Genomic DNA, 20,752 nt, shown 5'->3' with positions numbered 1-20,752 from the left:
CAAGGACTCTCTCCATCACTCGCCCTCCCCAACCGCCCCCTCTCCTCTCTGGCACGCACCCTCCCCAACCTCCCCCCCCTCTCCTCCCCTGCAAGCACCGTTCCCAACACCCCCCCCCCTCTCCGGCATGGACCCTCTCCATCACTCGGCCTCCCCGCCCCCCTCCCCTCCCCGGCATGCACCCTCACCACCACGCACCCTCCCCAACACCCCACCTCTCTGCCCAGCCCCCCCCACCCAGCCCCTCCCCCACAGACTCTCCCCCAAGCCCCTCCCCCACTCCGCCCCACCTTAGCCCCTCCCCCCACCCTTTCCCCTCCCCCCAGCCCCTCCCCACTCCTCCCCACCTCAGCCCCTCCCCCCACCCTTGCCCCTCCCCCCAGTCCCTCCCCCTTCCCCTCCCCCTCCAGCCCCTATTCCCCCTCACCCCCAGCCCCTCCCCCCAGCCCACCCACCCCATCCCCTCCCACCAGCCCCTCCCCCCACCAGCCCCTCCTCCCAGCCCCTCCCCCCCGGCACGCACACTCTAACAGCTCAAGCGGCCCCCCACCTCCCCCCCCCCCCCATCCACCTGCGTCCCTGCCTCCACTTCTCCAGCGGCCGCCCCACGCTGACCCCTACCTCCGCGCTGGCCAGCATCAACCATCACGACTGGTTGATGCTGTTATATAGGTGGTTTGATTTACACCGGCATGACCCGTGGTCACGTCGGCGGGACTTCGGCCCACCCGGCCTGGAGAATTGGGGCGGCCACGGGCCCGTTGTGTCGCGCTGGTCCTGGACATTCTCTGAGGCACGCGGCACGATTCATGTTGTCGGGATTTTTGGGACGCCGGAGAATATCGCGGGGCGGCCGGGTTTTATCTACGCCGCCCCCCGGTGATTCTCCGACCCACCGTGGGGGGGGGTCGGAGAATCCCGCCCAAAAAGTCCAACATATTTACAAGAAAACATAGAGAAATCTGTGAGGAAGTTAAAAAAAGATGATGAGTGTATCAAAAGTGGGCTTATCCATTATTTATTTTATAGATATTTCCTGCAAATAAGTATACTCATTGATCTAACGTGGAAACCAGAAACTGGCAAATAAAACCTTGGGCGCAATCTTACAGTCTCGTCACGCCCAACTCAGTGACGCAACAAGGCAGCTAAATCTCATAGGATTTGCGATGCCCGGAACGCCTCATGAAATCTAACGGGATCTCATGAGATGTCATGATCTGGATCTCAGCCTCAGTGGGTGAGATGCAGATGTACATTTTTAAATGAGCCAATAGGGGTATGAAGGGTGGGGAAGGGTGGGTATGAGGGGCCTCCTAAAGGTTGGGGGGTTGAAAAGTGGGGATCCTGAAAGGGGGGTGCCCAAAACTGAGGGTGGGGATGCCTGAAAATGGGGGGGACCCCAGTGACCCCCATAATTGGATGTTCCCATTTGGGGGAAGGGGGGTAATGTCAATGTGTGCAGGGGTAACATTGCCCGAGGGTAAAGGGTGTGGGGGAGCCTCAAGGTTACTTAGAGATCGGGGCATTCTTTCATAATGGTGGCCCAATCCCTGAAGATCCAATCGGGCCAGTGAGTTCAGCTCCCTGCTGCTGAAAACATTTCTAAGTGTGAGCTAGATTAGGGAGAAACCCGCCAAGAACCCGCCAAAAAAGACTAAGTGCATGATTTAACAGCTGCACTGCACCTGTCGTGCCTGTTAAATAGCGGGAGAGGCCAAAATCGGGATCCACGCCGGGTGCGAATCGGTTCATGATCCAATGGCTCCCAGTGACGCATTCTGAATCCCTGCCAGATGTGCAGAGGCACCAATTAAGACCAATCTCCATCTCATTAGCGAGATGGATGTCCAATCTAATGACCTCTCTGGAAATTGCTGGCTCTCCATCGAGTGATCATGCAGGTGCCGTTTACCACTCCTTTTTAAAAACGGGAGCTAATGCAATGGCTGCTGAGGGGAGCTGAAGAGGTGAGTAGCCATTTGCATTTCCTGACATGCAGCCCATGGGCACTGGAGCTGATGCACCAGTACTCAGGGTGGATGAAGAACCATTCGGGGGGCTAGGCCAGGTCAAGGGGCTGGGTGTCATAGCTTGAGGGTCGGCCCAGGTTGTGGGTTGAGCGCATAGCATCTGGGGAGGCCTACAGGCCATCCATCAATATTGCTTGCCGCTGCTTGTGGCTGCAAATGTGTGGAGGCTGCTGCTGCTATTTTCTTCTTTTTCTTAGCCTGAAAGTAGAATCATTTTTTCCAAGATACCAGGGTCCGGGAACACCGGGCTCAGGGGAATGTATGAGTCCAGAAGGCAATCAGGTTTGAAGCAAGAAGAAGTTGCGAGATCGGGTATGTGACATTGATCCAAACGAGCCACTTAATGAAGACGTTGAAGAAATGCTTATCCAGATTGCTGATGCTTTTGCCACTGTTGTGGTGAGTGCTGCATGTAACTCGCATGTCACCGCGGGTCAAACATGCTGGATGTCAAGGATGTTCCACTGCACCTTGAGCGCCACTGGACTATGTGGATGGTAGGATTTAGTTCCGATGAGATTGGGCGGTATGGGAGCTGTGGCTCAAGGACAGAGACTGGCACTAATACATGGAACAACCAACAAGTAACACATTGATGAACAGATCATTTCTACGACAAAGTTCTGGACATGACAAAACATTCTCCGCCATTTCTGTTGATGAACCTGTAAAGGGTGATACCGTGCATTGTTTTGTTTTGTGAAAATGAACTTGTATGGTTTTGTATTGATACCAATATGGAACGGTCATGTTTCCTTGTCGATTAACGGTTAGTGTGATATGTGGAATGTTACGTAATTGATTTTCAAATCTTGTTAATGTTGACTATTTTTGTCAATTAAAAAATATATTACGCAGGTGTGTTCTCGTGGGTACACATGCCATTTCTCAGACGAGTATTATTGCCCAGCATTCCAATCAAACTGTGAGACCTGGACACTTTTCCTAAACCCTGGAGGCATCAACAGAGACAACAGCCAACAATCATACACACAAAAGCTGGGCTTCAGCACTGAGGAAATCCTCGAGACAAAAGGGCGAGTATGTGGACCAAGGGATGGCACATGAACACGGTCTCTCGAGTGGGGTCTGGGGCTTAGGGGCTCAGAGGATATGATGATCCCATGTTGATAGCATTAACTGATGGTCGGTCTCCCTCCCTCTCCAATTCCTTACAGATACCACAATGGGTGGTGTTGTTGACTCCACAGCAGCAGCCCTCGTGGTTCTGGTGGCAGCCCAGGTTGCCAGACGCCGGAGAAAGCGGCAGCAGCATCGAGGCAGGCTGAAGGCGTCATCCCATGTGTAGGGGCCATTGCACAACCGGCCATCCATCAGGCCGGGGAGAGACACAGAGGGGGGCATCAGTGACTGCCCAAGCGACTGTATGGGGAGATGACGGACAGCAAGAGGCGCCATCTCAACATAAAGACGGTGCGGCACCTAAGCCTTGTCCTCTCGGACATTGCACCCCATGGAGGAGGAGGGCGCCTGCTCCCAGTGGCCGTGAAGGACACTGGAGTCCTGAACCTTTATGCAACAGGTTCATTCCAGGGCTCAAGTGGGATAATGTTGCTCAGAGGCTCGGCATTTCATTGAGACTCAGCTGAGTCCTGGGATGCAGCAGACTTCTGACTCTCTTGGATGTCCCTGCCTCCACCTGATGTGCATCAGAATCTTTGTGGTACTCACCAGATTGTACCCTCGAAGCCTGTCGACTAATGTTGTCCACCGAGGTGTGTTTTCCACGCTGGTGGAGGATGGGGATGAAAGCTGTTATGCCACAATGGCGGTCTTCTCGAAGCATGCTCGTGGGGGAGGGGGGAGAGAGAGAGAGAGAGAGGGGGGGGGGGTGAACCCGGATGGCCCGACCCCATCAAATAGAGACCCCGCGAGTGAATGGACATATGGTCAGTGAGAGGGAAGGGTCATTTTCTTTGACATGAACAACTCACTTGATCTGCGGCACAGGCTAACCTCTCTGTCAGTGACCGCTCTCTCCTCAGCCGGCTCTCCAATCTCCAGGGCCCATTCCTCATCGCGGATGAGGACTCTGATGTCCGGCACCCTTTCGCCCTTCGAGGCCCTTTCTTGCCTGTTATGGGCCAACTTCTCCTGCGAGGACAGAGAGGGGGAATTGTGAGACGCATGCTAGATGTATCGGGGGAGGGCTTATGGAAGGTGGCATATTGTGAGCACCGCACCTGAGCATGGATAGGTTATGCTGGTGGGTGCCAGGGTGTGCTGGGGCACAAGCACGGTTATATGCTGCGGGGCTGAGGGGGAGGGAGGTGCTACCAGCAACAGCTGCTGACCTGTCGGAGGGGTGCCATGCAAGACTGATGCCAGGGGCTGGTGTTAACCTATCCTTGTGGCCCGGTGGAGATCGTTGGTCTTCTTCCGACATTGCAAGGTGGTCATCCTGATCATGCTACCAGTACTGACAGCCACTGCCTTCCAGGCGGCATTGGTGGCCTGGCTACTGGTCCTCCAACGCCCTCGGAGAACAGGGTGTCCCGTCTCACATCCATGGTGCCAGCAGCCTGACCTTGTAGGCATCTCTGAAGGGTGGAGCAGGTCTGTGTAGTGCCATGCTCGTGTGTTGCCCCGGCGTGAGTTCGGAGGGAGCGTTTAAGAGCAGATCCCCCTTATTAGCGTGGAGCTGTAGACGCGAGGCTGGAGAACCAGCTGGAGGGACAGCCAGTTCCGCTTTGAAGCTCGTGGGGGATCATTTCCAGCACTAAGTCATTAGATACGGGCTGCAATCTCACCAGCTCGGCTGTAGGGAAGTCGAATCTGATATGACACTTTGAACTTTTTCCCTTAAATCGTGCTCCTTATTATTGGCATGCAGCTCGCAAGACTAATTCGAGGCAGAACTATTTCAAATAGCAGAAGTATCTCAGTATTCAGACTTAAAACTAACCGGATTGGAACAAAATGGCTTATAAAATTGCCTGTCTTGTGTAACTCATGGAATTTGAAAAGGAAAAATAGAACACCTTTAGACAAATTAGAAGGATTTTGCGATGGATATTAAGTGGGCTTCAACAAAGACTGAGGTCACTTGCTGGAAAGAGCGATAGTTAAGAACTCTGAGTCATTTTAGTGAATTGAATATATTCATCTAACTAATGGTGGCATGGAAGAAACTTACTCAATCTGTGATTGTTTTCTGCAGTTATCAAATTAACTTTGATCGAAATTGAAGAGTAGGAATTAATATGTATCTGATATGCATTGGATGTAAACTGCTGGTTCCAGACTTGCAAGATTTAGCCTTTCCTTCACTACTGCTTATTACACACACAAGCACACAACTGTACAATGTTCAAGGTCTTTCTGTAAGCTTTGATGTACAGAATAAGTCACAGGCAAATTTAAACAACATGTTTTCTTAAAAGATCACAATTCCTGTCAGAATATACAAGAAGCATATTCACACAACAGTGATGGCACTGTAATAATATTGTCAAGGCTTTAAACTAAAAGACATTTGAGCAGAGATGAAATAAAAGTTGAACTTGTCTCCTTTTTTTGTAATGGTTTTCTTTAATTCATTGCAAAATGATGGCATTCACTTAAAATTTGAACTTTCCTTCACCGCCCCACTTACCTCCATTAATTTCCATAAATGATAGGAGCATACATTAGGCATACTTTGGGAGAAAATAATAAACCAGTGAGAAATTGTCCTCCCTCTTGCCTTGGCCTGCATGCAGACCAGGATTGAGTTAGCCAATCTCGACCTTGGTAACAGTAGTAGTGCTGTCACTGGTTCGATCACCAGAGGCAAAAACAAAAGATCCTCGGTGCTCCCACCTTTCAGTACTGCCAATTGCTTGTTGATATGGTGATTGGACAAGGGCTAATAACCTCCATAATTGTATAGCTTGCTCACACTGTCTCCAGTTGCAAATGAAAAATAGGCACTGGACTGAGGTACCATAATTCAGCCAAAAGCATGGGACTAGAGTTTAGAAGACTCAATGTCATGTCACGAGTGCTCTGCTCGAAAGGCATGGTCTGCTGATGCTTCATCCAGGACTGTTTGCTTGGCAGAGTTTTGCCAGTGTTGGTTTGCTTTTGTCTTCCACTTTCAGGAGCTAGGTGAGTAGGCAGATTCCAAGTCTGTCTCAACCAGAATGGGAATTGAGCCCAGACTGTTGGTGCTATTTTGGACTCCATGCTAGCCATTTAGACAATGGAGCTAACTGGCCCCCATATAAAACAATTACTCCAGTCAAGCCATGAGGAGGAAACTTTCCATTTCTGTCCTTACATTTTGTGATCCAGGCCTTCCAAAGATCGATAAAAGATATGCTGCGTTAGGAATCCATGATCATTATTATCCTTGATCATTAAGTTGGCATTAATTGTGAAAATGGATCATGAGTTGAATAGATTTCCCTCTTAGTATACGACCACAAATCTACATCATTTTACATGATTTAACTCTCACTGGCCAACATTAAGAATGCTCAGCTGTAATAAAATTAATTCCTGAATCATTGATATGGGTGTTGACACGAAACCATAATTGTACTTCACAAGGTCAAACTGGTTCATTTTCACTATGTCATATTCAAAGGGGACTTATTCATGAAAACTAGGTCTGTAACTACAATGAAGTTTATCAAAATAAAACATAGTGACCCATAAAAAACTAGCATGAATACATATTCTTTTAAAGCATGAGAATGATTTACAGGCTTGACTTTTCAACCATTCCAAACACTATGTGTTTTCGATTTGCTTCTACAAGAGAGTGGAACTCTACACGGATGTTTATGGAAATTGGATTCTCCGGTTCTCCAACCGCATGTTTCTCGCCAACGTGCCATTCGCTGACAGCGGGATTCTATCCTCCCGCAGCTTGTCAATGGGATTTCCCATTGAAACCACCCCAATCTGATGGGAAACCCACTGGCGCTCCCAGTAGGAAAAATGAACCCCGGCCACTGGAGAGGTCCGGCCATGGTTTAAACCAAAATATGGAATACTGCCCGTTATATTTAGGTAAATGTATTTCAAGGGCATATCGGCCATTCTATAATGCAACATCGCGTGTGTTAACTCGAGCAATGTTATTCAATAAGACAAGACCAGTGACTAGTATAAAACTAAATTTGGCATGAGTCTTAGTAACCAGAAAAATGTGGCAAACCTTTTGAATTTTTCTATCTTGGAATCAAGTCTATATTTCCAGTTGTTAGCAAACTGAGGTTTCAATAGGTCTGCTGCCATTTTGGATTGCCTACAATACATTCACACAAGGAGTCTGCCAGTAAAAATAAAGCATCAACTACAAAGGGATCAACCACAACTTTAGAACATAAATGGTATTAGGGCAACACATGTCACAGGCATTAATGACATATTCACATTCCAAAACTCGTTGCTGCTTTTTTTTGCGTCAGAGTTCGGTTCACTGTTCAGGACTTATGACTTAGTGTGAGATATCAATGAACTCATCACTGTCGGTTTAGAAGATGTAAAACTACATTAAACATGTTGACCACAGTGACAATGTCTTGATTGATGCTCATTCGTATAGAAATTGACCAGATTGGAAGTTGTAATAAAATAAAAATTGCTTATTGTCACGAGTAGGCTTCAATGAAGTTACTGTGAAAAGCCCCTAGTCGCCACATTCCGGCGCCTGTTCGGGGAGGCTGATACGGGAATTGAACCATGCTGCTAGCCTGCCTTGGTCTGCTTTAAAAGCCAGCGAATTAGCCCAGTGTGCTAAACCAGCCCCATAACAGGTGAATGGTTCACCGAAATTTCTGAATTCAACTCCTAGTAACCTCAACTTTGGATTGCTTGAATCCCCACTATTAAAATTGTCAATTTATAAATTCCAAGCCCATGCTACAAACCTCAAGTTCAGATAGCTCACTGAGGCATAGATAATAAACTAAAATAAAACATAGTAAGTCATAGGTCAAATATGTTACAGAATCTAACCACAAACATTGTAGCTTTGGTGAGAATTGGGTCACACCTTTTGGCTATCGTTGGCAGATGGATTACGAATTGAAGGCAGGGAAACAATAAGCACATTTCGGACAACGCCAACACTTCCCAAATGTGACCTCAGGCGTGTCGCTGCTCCAAGAATGCATACAGGTGTCAGAAACAATGCCACCATTTGTGACTAATGTCCAGAATGATACCAGCATCCAAGCATTTTGGTATTAAATCAACTTTTAAAATACGGTGCTCTGAAGGCAACATGACATTACCATCAGCACGCAAAGAACACAGTTCAACAGCTTGCTTCCCATAATTTTAAGCTCATTTGGTCTGAAATTATTACATTAACATAAGGACGGCACAGTGGTTAGCACTGCTGCCTCACAGGGCCAGGGGCCCGGGCTTGAGTCTAGCCTTGGGTGGCTGTCTGTGTGGAGTTTGCACATTCTCCCTGTGACTGCATGGGTTTCTACCGGGTGCTCCGGTTTCCTCCCACAGTCTAAAGATGTGCAGCTTAGGTGGGTTGGCCATGATTAATGCACAGGGGTTATGGGAATAGGGGTGGGGGAGAGGGCCTGGGTAGAATGCCCTTTTGGAGGGTCAGTGTAGATTCGATTGGCCAAATGGCCTCCTTTTGCACTGCAGGGATTCTATGAAAAGTGAATATTCAGGTAAAGTGCATTGAAAACCTAAAGCAAGGTCCAGTTTTCAATATGAAGATAAATGCCAGAGTAGAATTATACATCTATTTCTATGCATTTTAAGGCAATGTAAGCATATGTAGTATGGTCATGAACATACACACATTCCAAATCCACTATACATTTGTGATAAATTGGTATTTTCTTTCCTCCTCAAGTGTAATATGTTAATTAAGGGAACTAAACTTTAAGCCATTATTAAATGCATTTTACCTCATTGACAGGTTTGTTAAAGGCAAAACGTATTTGTGAATGTGTACATATGTATCCAATCCAGATAATTTGTCAGTAATGTTGCAGGCAAACTGTTCCATCTGAACATCAACTGCAGCTAGGGTGTTTTCCTTTAGTTTACAATTTGCCACGTTAAGTCCTGTCTCACTTTGCGCAGAACACGTAAGATGTTGAAAACCTTCCTTTCCCTCCAGAGGTCTTTGAAGCGATTCAAATAAACCAGACAATTCACATCCAGTTTTTGCTTCGTGCGACCAGGTAAAGTCCAGATTGATGCTTGGGACAATGATCCACAATTTTTAAATGATCTTCAAAGAACAACATGTAGAACAATCAGTTTATATCAAGAAATTTATGCACGTGGATTCAAAGATATGTTGCTGGGATTTACAGAGGGAAAACCAAGAAGCCAGAAAATGTTGAATATTGCCATCCGCCAACCAAGTTACCTTTCTCCAGTTTCAGGTATGCTTTGTCTTCTTTGTCTAAATAGAGCAGGACTCCATTAGTGGCAGCTTCACGAGTCACATCTTTGTCTCCAGCAAAAGCAGAAATTACCGGTTTACCATTAAGCATAAGGTTGACCTATGATTAAAAAAGAAACAATTGTTATATTTTAAGTGGATGAAGAGGTTATTGTGCCAAGCAAGTCACAGCCAAAGGATATAAAGATTTTTTATGAAACTCCAATCCAAGAGCGTTAAACTCCATCTGAGCCAGATCCTATTCCCAAACCAAATCCAGAGACAGCTTCCAGTCGGAATCGTCAGACATCAAAGTAAATAGTCTTGTCAACTTTTATACCAAAAACCTTTTATTTCAAGAGTTCCTTAACCAACTAAACATACGCTAATTTCTCAGATGTGTACCAGAGACAGAAATTAATCCTCCCCTTGAAGGGGCTGGAGGTGGGGGAGCAGGGGTGGGGGGAGTGGGGTAGAATTGTGCTAAAAGTCAGATCACAATACATGGGCTGGATTGTCTGATTCTGTGGCTATGCCCCCACGCCGGAGTAGGAACAGTGGTGCTTTACGCCAGAACAAATGGTGTAAAATGGCCACCAATTCCCCGTTTTGCTGGGGGCTAGCATACCGGCAGTGTAGAGCACCCGGCTTTAGCTGCTGGCCCAGAGAATTGCCGGGTCGATGGCCACGCACGCACACGGCAGAGGCCGCCCGCAAAATAGTGCCCCTCCCTTTGGTCGGGTGGCACACCCCGGACCACCCCCCCAGAGTGCCCCCAGCCCCTATTAAGTCCCCCCTGCCCGCGGATCGGCCCTCCCTCGACTGTTGCGGTGCTGGACTGAGTCCACAGCCACCACGCCGAGTTCCCGATGGGTGAGACCATGAGTGACCTACGCCGTTGGGAACTTGGCCGGTCGGGGGCAAAGTATTGGGGAACAGGCCTCAGGCAATGCCATGCAATTTCGGCGTCGGTGAGCGGAGAATCCAGCCCATAAGGTAGAGAGTCGATTGCCTTCCAGACTCACTCTGATTAAGCTAGGGCTGCAGAAAGTCAAGTTCAGCCTTCCTGCCAATAGACTAGTTGAGGCTTTTTGACCTAATTCTCTGGCCTACCCACGTGCGGTGCATTTCTCGACAGTGGGAGGTGGCCCGCTCTTGGACAGCGGCAGGATCTTCTAGTCCCGGCTCTGTCAATGGGATTTCCAATTGAATCCACCCCACGCCGCCAGGAAACCTGCGGCGGAGTTGCGACGTTGGTGGGACTAGAATATCCTGCTGGCGATAACAATCAGGAGATCTCTTCCACCTGGAGATATTTTTCTTTTTTAAACTAGTGACAAACAATGAATATCAACTTAAATGTTTGCGATACAAGATGGTGTCACAGTACATATCGTTTTTGTGTTTTGTTAAACTGGCGAGCCAATGTCTAAACATTATCACTTTCATGGAATTACACAGTGCACAATGGTGTCCTTTTGGTGAGATACTTCCTAGTAGCACATCCTGATGAGTGTTATAGAATCATACAATCACTACAGTGCAGAAGGAGGCCATTTGCCCCATTGAGTCTGTGTTGACTCTCTGAAAGAGCACCCGACCGAGGCCCATTGTTCCACCCTATCCCCGTAACCCCACCTACCATTTTTGGACACTAAGGGGAAATTTAGCATGGCCAATCCATCTAACATGCACATCTTTGGACTGTGGGAGGAAATGGGAACTGAAGAATTTTATTGCTCGATTTCTACTTGTACTGACTTGAACTGTGAGAGGCCAACATACATGTTGGCATGGCTAAAATAAACCTGAGCTAAGCGTACTTAAGAGGTTCTTTACAATTTGAGCACTTCATCCAAAACCACTTCACATATTGAGGAAGTTGAGATGATTTCATGGGTCCCTAACCATTTGGTGGGACCATTTGCGGGTCAAAGTCCTGAAGGCTGGTCTTTGTCGAGGATTTTTCCTCGAGCCATGTGATTACCGCCCAACCTCTGGGTCACTGACCAATCAGGGAGGGTGGACAGGGTGATATGCTCAATCTGTCAAAAGAAAAATTTCTAATTGCAGATTTGAGGTTATTATCAAGTCAGCCATCAACCAGCAGCAGCCCCCCCCCCCCCCCCCACGCCCCATGGCATGTTTTCCCGTGGTAGAGGCGGCTCACTGATGTCCTAGGGGTTTTGAGTGACTTTCCCATTCGGGAACCTGCCGCAGGGGTTGCCTTCAATAGGACCAGGAGATCCCGCTGGCGGGTAGGCCCAGAAAATCCAGCACAAGGTATTTGCCCACTTGCCTTCAATCCCACCCCAGGAACGCCGGGATCAGGAATGACAATGTCTGATTTCAAACCAAAGTCAATTTCAGGAGGTTTATTGGCCCCAAAATGCATGCAAACCTGTCTCCTCTCACCTGAAAGATTTCTCTCCCCCAACTACTCCCATGTCTCAGATATGTATTTGCTTCCTATGTGTAAAAAATAAGCCTCCAGAGCATGATATTTAACTGTGAAGGATTTAATTAATAAATCACATATGAGTTGATACTTATGAGTTGTGGTATCATTCTTCTAAAACACTTACATCGATAGTTTACAGCTCCCTAGGAAATATAAGATAAATCATTAAATGTGCCAAAAATATGGCAGACAAAATTCACATTTGTCAATAAGATAGTTTGTTTGCCAGGGCATGTAAATTAAGGTGGAGGGGATGATGGAGAGTGTGGCAATCAAAAATGACTTTCCTTCGCAGAAATGATAAAAAAAACATTTTTTATGGGACTGATGAGTGTTATTTTTATCATCTTCACTGTCATTACAATGCGACAGTGAAATTAAAAATAATAATATACACAAATCATGCTGACAGCAGCTCTTATGCACTGCCCTCTCCATAAGTTATCCGTACGCAGTGACTGATTGCTGGAAATCCAAATCTAATGGCGTCATTGGAAATTCTCTGAGGCCAGCACTTGTCCCTGTTTATTTTCTATTTATTTTATTATTTATTAAAATAAATTTAGATTACCCAATGCATTTCTTTTCCAATTAAGGGGAAATTTAGCATGACCAATCTACCTACCCTGCACGTCTTTTTGGGCAGCGGGAGTGAGACCTACGCTGAGAATGTTTAAACTCCACATGGACGGTGACCCAAAATCAGAACACTGTTCCTGTTCCTGAACCACCCACTGCCATTTTCATCAGCACCAAGACATGGGCAACCGGTGTGGCTAAAAGAGGCTGGAACCTCCTTAGTATGTGCACATCAGGCTCCTATGGAATCACTATGACTTTTGCCTGATGCACACTCAGTACTGGAGCCTCCCAGGCGGTACGGGTTGGAACTGGTCATTTCAAACAATATCTAAAGAGACATTCAAATGTAGACACCATCCTGACTTGAAATAATATCATTGCTCCTTCACTGTCACTGGGCCAAAATCCTGGAACTCCTTCCCTAACAGCAGTGTGGCTGTACCGACACCACATGGACTCCAGTGGATCAAGAAGGCAGCTCATCACCAATGCCTCAAGAGCAATTAGAGTGGGCAGTAAATGTTGGCTTTGACAGTGATGTTCACCTCCCAAGAACAAATGAAAAAACTTAAATCTTTGGTATTCATCTAATTGAAAGAGTTTTGGTGAGATCATTTTCAAGCAGAATTTGTGCTTTTATATTTGGGTTATGCATGGCCATTTCAACCATTACCACAGCTGGGTGCTTGTTTCACTGAATGTTGGAAATGATATTGGTCATCCCATACGAACTTCAGGAAGACAAGGGAGAGCAGCAGCCATGGCTACAGTAGGTGTGAGAGTTGCGCCTGGTTCTACAGGGAGTCCAAGAATGAGGGTGGCATGGTTGGAGTCAGCCTTATCCTGTTCAAGAACTCTAGGCTGCCACTTCAATGCAGTTTTGCAGGATGGTCCATTTTGGTGTCTGACACCAGTAACAAAATTCTTTGAGGGACTTGTAACAGAGATGGAAGCTGCCAACATGGGAAGGATAAATATGCATCACTTTCACCATACCATTTTAGTTTTCGTAAGGCCACAGCTCAGCATGTCCACACATCAGAAAGTGAATAGTCGCCAGGAGTGCCATCATGAAGTTCCCATCAATGTGTTTCCCCCAGCGTTTGATGTTGGTGGAGATCAGGCAGGAGGTTGGGCTCGGATCTAAGATACTGGTGCCATAGACTCCCAGGCAACAGGCACGACTACACTCAAAGAGGTGATCGATCACACAGTGTTGAAATGTAATGCCACACAAGCTGGAAGGAACATCTATTACTTTCCAACATGGGGCAAAACCCTTAGGCTGCAGTCAAATCCAATAGTGCTCATAGACAATCATTTCATTTTTTGTTAAGGCTGGGCTGCTGAATTCTGTATCCCTCTCTTCTTCCCCAGAAATCAGATCCAAACTTGCCTCTAGTCAGCAGTCTTCTGGTCTATACAGTCCACCTTAACCTGCTCCAGCTCACCAATGCTAAAGGAGTAACAATGTATAGACTGCTCCAAGTCACCCTCTGTGCCAATTGGGAGCTTTATTCAGTGCTGATCCTCATGAAGCAAGTGATGTACCTTCACATTGGTGATCCTCCTCCATTTCTTGTGTCATGCTGAGAAAGCATGAACATAAGAACTAGGAGCAGGAGTAGGCCATCTGGCCCCTTGAGCCTGCTCCACCATTCAATGAGATCATGGCTGATGTTTTGTGGACTCAGCTCCACTTTCCGGCCCGAACACAATAACCCTTTATTCTTCAAAAAACTATCTATCTTTATCTTAAAAACATTGAATGAAGGAGCCTCAACTGCTTCACTGGGCAAGGAATTCCATAGATTCACAACCCTTTGGGTGAAGAAGTTCCTCCTAAGCTCAGTCCTAAATCTACTTCCCCTTATCTTGAGGCTATGCCCCCTCGTTCTGCTTTCACCCGCCAGTGGAAAAAAACCTGCCCGCATCTATCCTATCTATTCCCTTTATAATTTTATATCGAATTTACAGTGCAGATGGAGGCCATTCGGCCCATCGGGTCTGCACCGGCTCTTTGAAAGAGCACCCTACCTAAGCCCACACCTCCACCCTATCCCCATAACCCAGTAACCCCACCCAACACGAAGGGTAATTTTGGACACTAAGGGCAATTTATCATGGCCAATCCACCTAACCTGCACACCTTTGGACTGTGGCAGGAAACCGGAGCACCTGGAGGAAAACCACGCACACACGGGGAGAATGTGCAGATTCCGCACAGATAGTGACCCAAGCCGGCATCCTGGAGCTGTGAAGCAATTGTGCTAACCACTATGCTACCGTGCTGCCCCTATGTGTCTATAAGATCCCCCCACATCCTTTGAAATTCCAAGTAAAGAAATGAAGTAAAATAAATCTAAAAGACATTTGTCTCTCTTCCATATTCTCTTACTTAAGTTCTTGTTTTTTTTCAAATGGACAATTGCTGGACTGATGAAGGGCCAAGCTGGCACTTGTTGATAGTTCTAAGATTCCAGGTCGTTCCAATGAGAAGGGTATTGTCCTTTAGTTGTAAATAGGAGTTGTTGTAAAATAAAAGGAGTTTTTCAGGATGTCAAATTATTGGCATAGCTGCTCAAACAATAACAAGGAAGCATCTCTCTGAACATGTTTCCCAGCTTACAATTGCCGCTATCCCTCTATCGAATCCATCATCCATAAGAACGGATAGGAATTCTGGGATGTCCTTAATTAGCGGACCAATCTCTACACTCTTAAGAGTTTTAATAAGAATAGGATTATCACATGTAGCAGTGCCTGCCTTAACGTCTCCACAAAATAACAAAACAATAACAAGCAGAGGGTAAGCCTGGACTGCTTCAATGTTGAGTCAAATGGGGTTGGGGTCCTTCCTAAACTATTCCCTTATAAACCTGAGGTGAAACGCCAGTTTATAAAGCCGAATGTTTGGCACTCCCTTAGTCTCCGGGAGCTGGAACTTAGTAAACTTAAGTGGCGAAATTCTCCGTTATCGGCGGAAACTCCGCCGATCGGCGCATAAAACGGCGCAAATCCCACTTGCGTCACGTCATAAAAATGGGCCGATAGTCTGCGGCCCGAAATGGGCTAGCAGCGACGTAACGGGATCCGCGCTTGCGCAGTGGTTCACGCCGTGCAGCGTCATACGCGCTGCACGGCGTGACGGCTCATAAGGCCGCGCAGCTCCCCCCAACCGACCGCAACACCCGACCGCAACACCCGACTTGATGGCTGGCCGTCGCTCAGCCCCGAGGTTCGAGTCACGCGATGTGGAGGCGCTCCTGGACGCGGTGGAGCAGAGGAGGGACGCCCTGTATCCCGGGCACGGCCGCAGAGTTGCCCCACGCCACAGCCGGCGTCTGTGGAGGGAGGTGGCAGAGGCCGTCACCGCTGTGGCCCTAACACCACGGACAGGCACCCAGTGCCACAAGAAGGTGAACGACCTCGTCAGAGCAGGCAGGGTGAGCCTCCCCCATATCCCCCATATCCCCCCTCCCCATATCCCCCATATCCCCCCTCCCCATATCCCCCATATCCCCCCTCCCCCATATCCCCCATATCCCCCCTCCCCCATATCCCCCCTCCCCGATATCCCCCCTCCCCATATCCCCCATAACCCCCCTCCCCCATATCCCCCTCCCCCATATCCCCATATCCCCCTCCCCCATATCCCCCCTCCCCATATCCCCCTCCCCCATATACCCCCTCCCCATATCCCCCCTCCCCCATATCCCCCATATCCCCCCTCCCCATATCCCCCTCCCCATATCCCCCATATCCCCCTCCCCCATATCCCCCCTCCCCCATATCCCCCATATTTCCCCCTCCCCCATATCCCCCTCCCCCATATACCCCATATCCCCCCTCCCCCATATCCCCCCCTCCCCATATCCCCCCTCCCCCATATCCCCCCTCCCCCATATACCCCCTCCCCCATATCCCCCATATCCCCCCTCCCCCATATCCCCCCTCCCCATATCCCCCCTCCCCCATATCCCCCATATCCCCCCTCCCCCATATCCCCCCCTCCCCATATCCCCCCTCCCCATATCCCCCATATCCCCCCTCCCCCATATCCCCCTCCCCCATATCCCCCCTCCCCCATATCCCCCATATCCCCCTCCCCCATATCCCCCCTCCCCCATATCCCCCCTCCCCATATCCCCTCTCCCCCATATCCCCCATATCCCCCTCCCCCATATCCCCCCTCCCCCATATCCCCCATATCCCCCCTCCCCCATATCCCCCCTTCCCCATATCCCCCCTCCCCATATCCCCCCTCCCCCATATCCCCCCTCCCCCATATCCCCCTCCCCCATATCCCCCATATCCCCCCTCCCCCATATCCCCCCCTCCCCCATATCCCCCATATCCCCCCTCCCCCATATCCCCAATATCCCCCCTCCCCATATCCCCCCTCCCCCATATCCCCCATATCCCCCCTCCCCATATCCCCCCTCCCCCATATCCCCCCTTCCCCATATCCCCCCTCCCCCATATCCCCCCTCCCCCATATCCCCCTCCCCCATATCCCCCATATCCCCCCTCCCCCATATCCCCCCCTCCCCCATATCCCCCATATCCCCCCTCCCCCATATCCCCAATATCCCCCCTCCCCATATCCCCCCTCCCCCATATCCCCCATATCCCCCCTCCCCATATCCCCCCTCCCCCATATCCCCCCTCCCCCATATCCCCCCTCCCCCATATCCCCCCTCCCCCATATCCCCCCTCCCCATATCCCCCCTCCCCCATATCCCCCATATCCCCCCTCCCCCATATCCCCCCCTCCCCCATATCCCCCCTCCCCCATATCCCCCTCCCCATATCCCCCTCCCCCATATCCCCCCTCCCCCATATCTCCCCCTCCCCCAAATCCCCCCTCCCCCATATCCCCCCTCCCCCATATCCCCCATATCCCCAAGTGAATCCAGCCCTAACCTTAACCTCTGCAATGCACGCGCAACCGATGGCGTACATTCATATACCTGCCTAACACTGTTGCCTTTTACCCCTGCCACCCCCCCCCCCCCCACAGGAGAAGCGCGCACACAACAATAGGGAGCATGTGAGGACTGGAGGAGGGCCCGCTGATGAGAGGCCACTGACCGTACACGAGGAAAGGGCCCTGGAACTGGCTGGTGGACCTGAGGACCGGGAGGTTGCTGATGCAGAGGTCGGGGCCCCACGAGCAAGTGAGCCACCAACAGCCCGTCCCCATATCCCCCCTCCCCTATATCCCCCTCCCCCGTATCACCTTATCACTGCCTGATGTCTAACCATGCATGCTTCATTGTGTATCGCAGGACCAAACGTCCAGGCACCCATCCCCGCAGATGCACACCGCCCGCAGGATGCCCCTCGGAGACCACAAGAGACGGAGAGACCCGCACCCTCCAGCATGCGACGCCCGCAGGATGCCCCTCGGAGACCACAGGAGACGGAGAGACCCGCACCCTCCAGCATGCGACGCCCGCAGGATGCCTCTCGGAGACCACGGGAGACGGAGAGACCCGCACCCTCCAGCATGCGACGCCCGCAGGATGCCCCTCGCACACCACGGGAGACGGAGAGACCTGGAGCAACAGGGAGACGACACCCCCGTCACGTGCGGGAGCGACCACCCAGCGATGAGGGGGGCAGCCACAGGCCCCCGTCACATCCGAGCCAGGACACCACTACCCAGGACACCACTATCCAGGACACCCCTACCCGGGACACCACTACCCAGAACACCCCTACCCGGGACAGCACTACCCGGGACAGCACTACCCGGGACAGCACTACCCAGGACACCCCTACCCGGGAAGACAAAATACCGGACAGTGACTCAGAGTGGATGGGTGGAGACGAACCCCCACCCCAAAGTGCCATGGACTCAGAGTGGGACGAAGAGCACGACACAACGCCACTGCTGTCACCAACACCCTCCACCATCGCAGAAACACTCACCACGGTTGGGCACTTTAGTGATGAGGCGTCTGGTACACTCACTGGTGCGCACAACACAGCCGTCCCGGTACAGCAGGTGGAGGTAGGAGCAGCAGAGGGACCGGGCGGTCGGAGGGCAGCCCAGGCCAAGCGAACATCTGCCGCCCAGATGGATCCCGGGTTCCTGCAGTTACCACACCCACACATAGATCCGATGCAACCACCGACACGGAGACGAGCGAATAGGGTGACGGGTGGCTTGCGGCGGCTGCGGTCGCAGGTGGAGGAGTCCACCCACGTCCAGGAGCTGGGAGTGGTCACGGTCATGCGTGCCACCCAGGCTGACACCGCACGGGTGGCGTCCGCGGTGGAGGCAATGGGTGCGACGGTGTCAGACATGGGGAACGGTTTGCGAGGCCTGGGGCCTTCCGTGCAGGCGGCGTCTGTGGCCCAGGAAATGGCTGCCCTCTCACAGGAGGCCATGAGCCAGTGCCAGCGCCAGATGGCAGAGGCGCTCAACGCCATAGCCCAGTCTCAGCAGGCCATGGCCCAGTCTCAGCAGGCCATGGCCCAGTCCTCAGCAGGCCATAGCCCAGTCTCTGCAGGCCATGGCCCAGTCTCTGCAGGCCATGGCCCAGTCTCAGCAGGCCATCGCTGAGGGCATCGGCGCCAGTGGCCATGTGCGAGCTGGCGTCGCACTGTCGCAGACAGGGTTCGACAACCCCCTGGGCTCCATGGCTGCAAACCTGCAGACCCCTGTCGATACCAGCACGGGCCTCCAGGACTGGCAGCGCCAGATGTCAGGGGCGCGTCGGATGGCCAGTCCGTTCGCATCCCCCACCCATGTAGAGGCCTGGGGGCCATCGGGCACCCCGAGGGAGGAGGAGGTGGTGTGGTCCGTCCCGGCTCCCTCTGTAGGCGAGGTCCCGGTACACCGCGACACCTCGGACTCCCCCCTTCCGTCCCAGGTGCATCGGGTGGGCAACGGACAGGACAGGCTGGCAGCTCGCCATCCCAGTCGCCCGGGCCGCAGCCTGGCCCATCTAGGCCAGGACGCCTCAGGAAACGGCCGCCAAAGGGATCCGGTGTCAGAGGGCAGGAATCACAGGAGTCCACCTCCAGTTCTGCTGTACCGTCTGGGGAACCACGTAGACGTAGTCAAAGGGCCCGTAAGGCCAAACCCGTGAGTTTTAGGGGCTAGGGCACGTGCATGAACTCCTTTGGTTATTAAAGTCAATGTTACACCTACCGAAGCTGCCTTTGTGCTCTGTCCAAAGTGTGCGGGCGTGTCATGTACGTTGAGCGCAAGTGTGTGTGTGACGGGTGGTCTTACCTCAGCCCCAGGTGAGTCTGCCCCCTTCCCCCTGGGCCGCCATCAACATCCCCCGGGCAGAGGACGGGACCGTGCGCTGCAGTGTCACAGCCGCATGCAGGGATGGTCCGGGTGGATGGTGGTACTGTGGCCATGGGTCAGACATAGTCCAACGATGTAGAGCCAGGAGCTCATCGGAGGCGGGTTGTCATCATCCTCCATGGCCTGCGATAGACACGCGTCCACCCGCAACTGGGTGAGCCCGGCCCGTTGTGCCGCCGGTGGATCGGCAATTGGGGGGGGGGGGTGGTGTGCATGCGGGTGGGGTGTGTGGGGTTGGGGAGGGGGGTGAGGGTGCTGGGTGGGTGGATGGGTGGGGGGTGTGGGTGGTCGGCTGTTGTCATGGTGTGCGGTCTGTGGCCATACTACCCGATTCCCACGCCCATCTAGTCAGTGAAGCGGGCGGCTATCAGTCTGTCCCGTGCCCGCTGGGCCAGCCGGTAACGGTGGACAGCCACCCGCCTGTGTCTACCCCGTCTGCCCTGACCATTGCCCCCATCCCCCTCATCTGGGCAGGACTGCGCCTCTTCCTGCTGCTCCTCCACTCCGCCCTCCTCTGCCTGCGGCACATCGCCCCTCTGCTGGGCTATGTTGTGCAGGACGCAGCACACCACAATGATGCGGCCGACCCTATCTGACCGATACTGGAGGGCGCCCCCAGAGAGGTCCAGGCACCTGAAACGCATCTTCAGCACGCCAAAGCACCTCTCGATCACTCCCCTTGTCGCTACATGGGCATCATTGTAGCGGTTCTCCGCCTCATTGCGTGGCCTCCGTATAGGCGTCATCAGCCACGATCGCAATGGGTAGCCCCTGTCGCCCAGCAACCAGCCCCTCAGCCGGGATGGCGTCCCTCGTACATGCCGGGGATGGATGACCGCGACAACACGAATGAGTCGTGTACACTGCCTGGGTGACGGGCGCAGATGTGCAGGATCATCATGCGGTGGTCGCAGACCACCTGTACGTTCATTGAATAGGTCCCCTTCCTATTGGTGAACACGGCCCTG

The 20,752-nt window shown here is 51.3% G+C and overlaps 1 protein-coding gene across 1 annotated transcript in view; it reads right to left on the bottom strand.

Annotated features, from left to right (window-relative positions):
* Positions 1-584: 584 nt before the first annotated feature.
* The window catches only part of cbln4 (cerebellin 4 precursor), a 286,905-nt gene continuing 266,737 nt past the window's right edge, over positions 585-20,752 (bottom strand). Inside the window, exon 3 of the mRNA XM_072514686.1 lies at positions 585-9,532. Within this exon, the coding sequence (XP_072370787.1) occupies positions 9,335-9,532 (198 nt within the window). The 3' untranslated portion in view covers positions 585-9,334. The remainder of the gene's footprint in view (positions 9,533-20,752) is intronic.

Source organism: Scyliorhinus torazame, chromosome 8, assembly GCF_047496885.1.
Source record: "Scyliorhinus torazame isolate Kashiwa2021f chromosome 8, sScyTor2.1, whole genome shotgun sequence".
Classification (NCBI taxonomy): Eukaryota; Metazoa; Chordata; class Chondrichthyes; order Carcharhiniformes; family Scyliorhinidae; genus Scyliorhinus; species Scyliorhinus torazame.
This window is presented reverse-complemented; position numbering and strand designations above follow the sequence as displayed.